This window comes from Nannospalax galili, unplaced genomic scaffold, assembly GCF_000622305.1.
Source record: "Nannospalax galili isolate Female #2095 unplaced genomic scaffold, S.galili_v1.0 scaffold196, whole genome shotgun sequence".
Taxonomy (NCBI): domain Eukaryota; kingdom Metazoa; phylum Chordata; class Mammalia; order Rodentia; family Spalacidae; genus Nannospalax; species Nannospalax galili.
In genome coordinates, this window is record NW_008337421.1 from 667,404 (window position 1) to 675,136 (window position 7,733).

General features: G+C 42.4%; 1 protein-coding gene across 1 annotated transcript; it reads left to right on the top strand.

The window, feature by feature from the left end:
* The first annotated feature begins 2,031 nt into the window (after window positions 1-2,031).
* Rnase9 (ribonuclease A family member 9 (inactive)) lies at window positions 2,032-5,975 on the top strand. Its single transcript, XM_008832583.2, has 3 exons — window positions 2,032-2,144; window positions 3,218-3,330; window positions 5,406-5,975. Exon 3 carries the CDS (start codon window positions 5,413-5,415, stop codon window positions 5,968-5,970), a length of 558 nt encoding a protein of 185 aa, XP_008830805.1. The 5' UTR covers window positions 2,032-2,144; window positions 3,218-3,330; window positions 5,406-5,412; the 3' UTR covers window positions 5,971-5,975.
* The last annotated feature ends 1,758 nt before the right edge of the window (window positions 5,976-7,733 follow it).

The window sequence follows — 7,733 nt, forward strand, 5'->3', positions numbered from 1 at the left end:
TGTGGTGCACATAAATTCACACAGGCACACACATGTGTTTTATTTATGCTTATCATAAAAATAAGCAAATCTAAAACTTAAAGAAATCAAGCTGATATAAAAGTCACATGTAAGTTTTTTTTTTAGATAGAGTAGATAGGTAGATGTGTGATTGTATGTTTCACGGTGAGTCTATATTTAGCTTTAGAAAAACTGGCAGACTAGCTGAGTGTGCTTCATATGACTGTCATCCTAGACTCAGAAAGCTGAGGCAAGAGGGTGTCAAGTTTGAGCCCACTCTGGGCTCACAATGAGATCGAGAGAGGGGTGGGGGAGGAAGAGAGAGAACACAAAAGAGGGAGGGAGGAGGGAGAAAAGGCAACTGCCAAGCTAGCTTCCAGTGCTGTGTCTTTTACATTCCCACAAGAAATGTTCTCTGAGGCTCTACGTCTCCCAGCACTTGTGTTCCTTGACAATTTTTATTTCTGCTTAAAATTTTAAAAAAAGATTTATGTATAAGTGTTTTGCCTGTGTGTATGTACACCATGTGTGTGCCTGGTGCCTGCATAGGCCAGGGGCATTAGATCCCCTGGAACTGGAGTCAGAGATGGTTGTTCTTTCTATGTCAAAGTAAAGATCTACTGACTTGGTTTTTTAAAAATTCTTTTTTATTTATTTTTTTTTATTTTATGTGTATGAATGTATTCCTTGCGTGTATGTAAGTGCACCCATGATATACAATGCCTGTAGAGGTCAGAAGAGGGTATCAGATTCCCCTGGAACTGGAGTTATGGATGGTTGTTAGCAGCCATGTGGGTGCTGGGAACCATACCTGGGTCCTCTAGAACAGGAGCCAGTGCTCTTAACTGCTGAGCCGTTTCTTCAGCACCCCCCATTGGCTTGTTTTTTAAAAACATTTATTTTAAAAGTAACTTACTAAATCATAGGAAGTTGTAAAATTGTATGCCAGTCTTACTTTTCATTCTTTCCTTCCCCCAGTGGAAACATTTTACTAAACTTTACTATAAAATCAAAAAAATGTATTGATAATCAGCCTACAGGCCTTATTTTTTCAGATTTCATCAGTTTTAATGTGAGCTGGATTTGTTAAGGTCAGGATTTTTTTTTTTTTTTTAGTTTCAGTTTATGTGTAGGAATGTATTACCTGCATGCATGTAAGTGCATCCATGTCATGCAATGCCAGGAGCGGCCAGAAGAGGGCGGTGGATCCCCTGGAACTGGAGTTACAAATGGTTGTTAGCTGCCATGCGGGTGCTGGGAATTGAACCTAGTTCTTCTGCAGGAGCAACCAGTGCTCTTAACCACTGAGGCATGTCTCCAGCCCCAAGCTCAGGATTTTTAATAATACGGTTCACAAAATAGTGCAAGGCAATGTGAGAGCATCGAATCCCATAGACCACTAGGGAGCGTCAGAACAAGGCAATGTGAAGCAAATGACTACACCGTTGTTAACCTCAGCAATTGCTTTCTTTCTTGAGAACTGGTTCTTACCTGTTTATAATTTGGGGCCCAAATTCTCAATTTTTCCTTGACTTAAAATAATGACATATAATTCTCTTTATAACGTGCAACAGCACTAATATATACTCACAACAGGAAGATTCAGACAGCTTGTCTTCTTTCTTTATGATTTATTTTTAGCTGTGCAGTCTGTGTTCTTAACCTCTGAGTCATCTCTCCAGCCCCATTAAATTCAAAAATTTTTAATTAAAAAGCAAAATGTAATTTAAAAAAAGATAGTGAGGTAGATAGAGCTTAGTGTTCAGATTTTTCCCACTCTCACGAATTGTATTTGTGCTGCTTTTGCCTTTGGCCCCCACTCCTTTTCAGTGGAAATAGCCCTTTTGTCAACAAACTGAAGTTCTCTTGGGGTTTTAATGTGGTTTTGCCTTATTGCTCCAAGAAGAGTACATGTTTCAGGATGACCAGTCAGAAGTCCCCACATCACTAGATTCACTCACGACAGAAGTCGGGCCAATCAGGAGTATCATTTTCTGTGGTGAAAAAGGTGGGGGAGGATGGCACGCTGGGAACACTGTGATCCTAAAATACAAGGATATAAAAGTGGCAGAGACTCACAGACAGCCTTCACCAGAGCAAAGCTGGTTGATAAAGAGTGGCCTGGAGGAGAGACAGGCGGCTAGGTAAGACTTTTCATCTGTTCCTGCTGCTGTGCCTCTGGACTTTCCTCTTGTGTGACTCAAGGGGTTCCTCTGGTGTTGTAGGTGATGTGTTGAGGGTTTCTCTCCCTCTTAGTCAGACACGCTAACACTGTGGTGTTATATCACATCACAAAATACTACATGTCTCTAAAATATTGCTGTCATGCCTTTCATTATAGCTTCCATTTAGAAGTTTAGGTAGTAAAAGTTTCTTATGACTTTTTAAACTTTTTAGTTGTCAATCAACTTTTCCCCCTCAAAACTAGTCTAATAATTTCTTTCTAAACAGAAACTCAGGATTCCTAACTTATGTTCTCACCAGCACTGTTTGCAACCACTCACAGACATTCTGTTTGTATTATAAACTGTTTATAAACGCCTTCCTCAGCGTGTCCTCAGCAGGTAGAGAGGGCAGGCTTTAGGGACCCAGATTCCGCTGCTCTTGTGTGTGCTCACCTTGTCCATTCCAGCTCAAGAGGCTGCAGGGGCTCTGAGTTCCCAGGGTGAGATTGTAAACTGAGCTCTCAGACTGTCTCAGTGGGACATGGAATGCGATGGATGAACGGGTTATGAACATGCTCGCGAGACCGACCGATCTACATCATCGGTTCAGAGGTCTTCTCTTCTGCCTGCTGTACTGCTGAGCTCAGCTTTCCTATTTCTTCACCTCCCGGTGTGTTTCCCAAACCTCCATCTTTCTCTACATGCTTGACCTTTCCTAATTCACAAGATTGGAATCGACACCTGCAATCAGTCACGGTTCTTGCCACACCTCCATCACATAGGCCAGAATTTCTAGGCCACTCTTTATCAACCAGCTTTGCTCTGGTGAAGGCTGTCTGTCTCTGCCACTTTTATATTCTCGTATTGACAGTTACCATTCAGGTGTGAGGAGATGCTAATAATAGTAAAAATTAAACAGAATTTCATTCTCTAGTTGTTTGGATGAAGATAATGTGTAAAAAATCCTTGGTATAGCTCCACGTTATCATTTTAAAATTTAGTTATCTTCAATAGTGTCCTTACAAACTGTCCAATTCATTCTCTCTTCCTAGTTCCAGAATGATTTCCTCTCACTGAAGATCAGTAGTACCTCTAGCGTCAAGTTCTAAGCACTGCAATCCAAACGCAGGTTCTCTGAAGAACAGTAACACAGGGTTTAAATAAGGTAAGCACACCACAGGCAAAGTCAGGCCTTAAAGTTTGTTCCCTAGTAGAGCTAAGGTTACTGCCGTCCACTGAGAGAACAGCCTCCTTGAAGAATTATGGGAACAGTCAGATTTGAGATAGGAGTACACAGTGATAAATAGGCCCAGAAGCCGTCTGTGAAAGATGATCCTCTGCACTAAAGACTAGAGTATACCTTGCTTATTTTAGCAAGTGGGAAGAATTTCTGGATATATGTTCAGGTTATTATAGAAAGTCTTGCCCGGTGTGGTGGTGCATGCCTTTAATCCCAGCACTCGGGAGGCAGAGGCAGGCGGATCTCTGTGAGTTTGAAGCCAGCCTGGTCTACATAGTGAGTTCCAGGTCAGTTGGGGCTACAGGGAGACCCTGTCTCAAAAAAATAAAACAACACAAAAAGAATGCCTTTTAAACATTCTTTGTCAGGAACTGGGGCGATGGCTCAGTGGTTAAGAACACTGACTATTCTTACAGAGGACCCACATAGTGGCTAACAACCATCTGAAACTCCAGATCAGGCACCCTCTTCTAGCCTCTGCATGTAGTACACTTACATTCATACAAGCAAAGCATTCATACTCATAAAAAAATAAAATTCTAAAAATTATTTATCGTAATTAACCAGACAGCCTAATGATATGAATTATCACTACGGACATAGTGTTTTCTTTTAAAATTAGTCTTGTACTCTATAGCATCATCTTAACATCAACATTTACAAACTTGTCAAATACTATATTGGAGAAATAGTAGGCAGAGTACTGTGGGGTAAGAAGGCATACAGAGAAACAGAAGTGATGCAATAACAGTGAAATATCTACTGATGAGGTCACCATAGCCACAGATAGCAACACAAACTGGAATGAATTTAGGGAGGTAAAAACCCAATCAAAACAGAAACCATGAAGCCTACCTTAGGGGAAGACATCAACGAAAAAGGTAGATGAGAAAGTGAAGCATCTTAGCAGAAGACTTACACTGAGTGAAAGACTACATAGCAGAGGCCTTGAAATGGACAAACAAGATGAATGCATGCCAGCACACAGAGGCAGGTGGATCTCTGGGAGACCGAGGCCAGCCTGGTCTACACAGTGAGGTCCTGGCTAGCTGGGGCTATGGGAAACCCTGTCTCAAAAACCAAAAAAAGTGGACAAAAGCTTGAAGCGGGATAAAGTGGGTGTGGGAGCTGCTCAGCCCATGTCTGCTGGGCCTCTATAGACCTTGCTTGACCCCTGAAAAGGGTTTCAGGGCATCTGTGGCCAGATGTGAGCAAGAGGAGAAGAAAAGTCTTAGGTCGAAGACGTTTCTGATCACCGCAGGATCAACAAGGGGAGACTGGACTGCCTGAGGCACTTTTCTGTGCAATTTAATTTCTAAGAATGGATGAGATATACGTAGACACATCTAGACAGGAGTGTATGAGCCTCTCCTCCGTGGGACCTTCCCTTCTCTCACTATGACCGCCATCTGCTACCTTTCTTCTGTCCTTTCATCTGTGCTGCTCTTGATTCTCTCCTCCCCTTCCCTTCCTCCTACCTCCCCTCATCTCATTCTGCTCTCTTTCTCTAGCTATCTCTCTCCTTTCTTTCACATTCCCCTCCCTTATCTGCTGTCCTCAGGACTAACACAGACCTGGTAAGTTTTTTTTTTAGAGTATTATTAGAGAGATACTTAAATAAATTCTGAAATCACAACTATAACAGTTTTCAAAAGGGGGGTATGGAGAGTTGGCTCAGCGGTTAAGAGTACTGACTGCTCTTGTAGAGGACCTAGGTTTGAGTCCCAGAACCCACATGGTGGCTAACAGCCATCCATAACTCCAGGTCCTGGGGCTCTGACCTCCATGGGCATTGCACAACATGGGTGCACTTACATACCTGCAGGCAATACACTCATACATAAACTAAAGTAAAACAAAAAGGAAAAAATAAAACAGTTTTCAAATGAGCCACATACTGTGAGGGCAGAACGGGAGTGGCTGATGGGAACGGGCTCTACACGGAACAGAAACATTTTGCCACAATAGAATATCTCTCCTTACTGCCTTTGACTCCGCAGAGAAACGATGAGGACTCCGGTCACCAAGGACTGGCTGCCCCTGCTGCTGCTGCTACTGTGTCTGCTGCCACTGAAGCTTTATGGGGATTACTGGGATGAATATAATGATGAACTAACACCAGAATTCAATTCACATTTGGAAGAAATGTATGGCACGGGGCCTACCAAACAACCTACCATAGAAAAAATCATACGGTGGATCATTGCTGATGTCGACAGACCTCTTGGTGGTGATGATTATTGTGAAAGTGAAATATTGTTTAAAAGTATTCACTATAAGCTCAATTGTTATGCACAGCATTACTTTGTAGCAGTACCATACAAAGAGTTGCAAAAGGCATGTCACGGTGAACGAGTACCATGTAATAATAGACGTGGAATTTGTAGGAAAAGCACAAATTTAGTAGAAGGGGTGCGATGTGTTTTAACATCAGGAAAGACACTGCCGGATTGTAAATATAACAGTTTCTTCCTGACAGCATATCCTGTTGTCACTTGTCGGTGGCACAGTGAAAACCAAACATTTGTTCCCGAGACTGTAAATAATCTGTTACTACCCAGATAGCAGGAAAGCATTCTAGTAGTTTTCTCTAAGCAATCACACTGGGAGACTCTCACCTTAAGAGACTGTTGCTTCAGTCAAAAGTGAGAACAGTAATTTCAGTCCTTTCACTTTGATCTGTCACCTTCTTCTTTTCCCACCTCCAAAGCACTGAATGGCAACCTGGCTAGGTTCACAGACAGTGCTCTAACACATGGTTTCATGGAGGTCACACAATTCAATACATTTAAATGTGTCAGGACAAGCAAAGCCTGCAGCAAAAAAGAAGCTAGGTGTGCTGGTCAAGCCCATAATCTCAGCTGGAGAGATGGCTCAGCAGTTGAGAGCACTGGCTGCTCTTGCAGAGGACCCAGGTTCGATTCCCCGTACCCACATGGTAGCTAACAACCATTGTAACTCCAGCTCCAGGGAATCCGACGCCCTCTTCTGACCTCCACAGGCACTGCACAACATAACATGGGTGCACTTACACACATGCAGGCCATACACTCATCAAATAAAAATAATAATAAAAAACCTCGAGTCTACCCTGGGCTACCAGGAAGGACCCCAGCATAAGTAAATAAGCAAGCAAATAAATACTTGGAATAGTTGCCTGAAGGATGCCTCAAAGTTTTCATGTGATTCTCTAGATCAGCAGAAAAAATAAAGTGCTTCCAATCTGGATCTGATGTTCATGGGGTTTCTAGGTTGGGGCCTATCTCCCTTGTGATGAGTTTATACAAACAGAACTTAAAATCTTTTGAGATTTTTATGTAAAATGTCTTTTCAGAGTTATGTTTGTCTGTATTTCACTTTTCCTGTTCTTTGCATGCAATAGAGTACGGTACTATGAAGGAGGAAATCCAAGCAGGGGGCATCTTAGGATAAAGCCTGTTCAGTAGGAAAGCAAGCTCCACAAAGTGCTTCCCAACTGTCCAGTGTATCAGAGTGAAGTCCCACACATTGCTTATGCTCTGACAGCAATCTCCACAAAACTGAAACCAGTTCCTCACCCTCTGGCATATTCACAGTCACGTACTTTTATTTTCTAGCAGCTGTGGCTCCATCTGAGATGTTCTACTTTGGGAAAAGACTGGAGACTGAGTGTAGAAAAAGCAATGTCTACCCACTATGAGTGACAATTTTCTCCTTTTTTTTCAAACTTCTTGTGCCTTTTCAACATCACTGTTAATTAAAAATTTCTGAAAATGTGATAAAAATTAGTAGTGGGGGGAGGGGGCATATGAGCATCTTGGCACATTTCACCTCAATTCAGTCTGCTAGACTCCTCCACTGTTCCTTACCACTGTGTTCAGAGTCAGAGTTAAGCTCCTAACTTACCAATCAGTTGATATAAGTTAAGTCCTGGGCCAGAGTCTGTCAATCCCCTTCCATTACCCACAGATAGGGATATAAGACAACCATGCTTCCAGACACCTGTCTTTGCTGGGAGGCCCGTGGCTTTTAACTGTGATGTTGAATGAATAAAGGTCCTCATGAGCTATTTTGAGCCTCCACGACACCCTCTACAGTACAACCTCTACAGTAAACGGCAGAAATTCTACACATGGCTGAGTTGGTATGCACTATGAACCATCTCACTCGGGCTATGTTCACATCATGGATCTTTGAATTACATGAAGTTCAACATATGTATAGGAGTATGATGTAGTGTCACAGCAGAGGTGCCAAGAGCTGTGCATCTCCCTCTCTAGACTTCCCAGTCTTGTCTCTTAGAAATACAATCAGGGAAACAAAACAAGGGTGGTTTATGTGGATTGTTC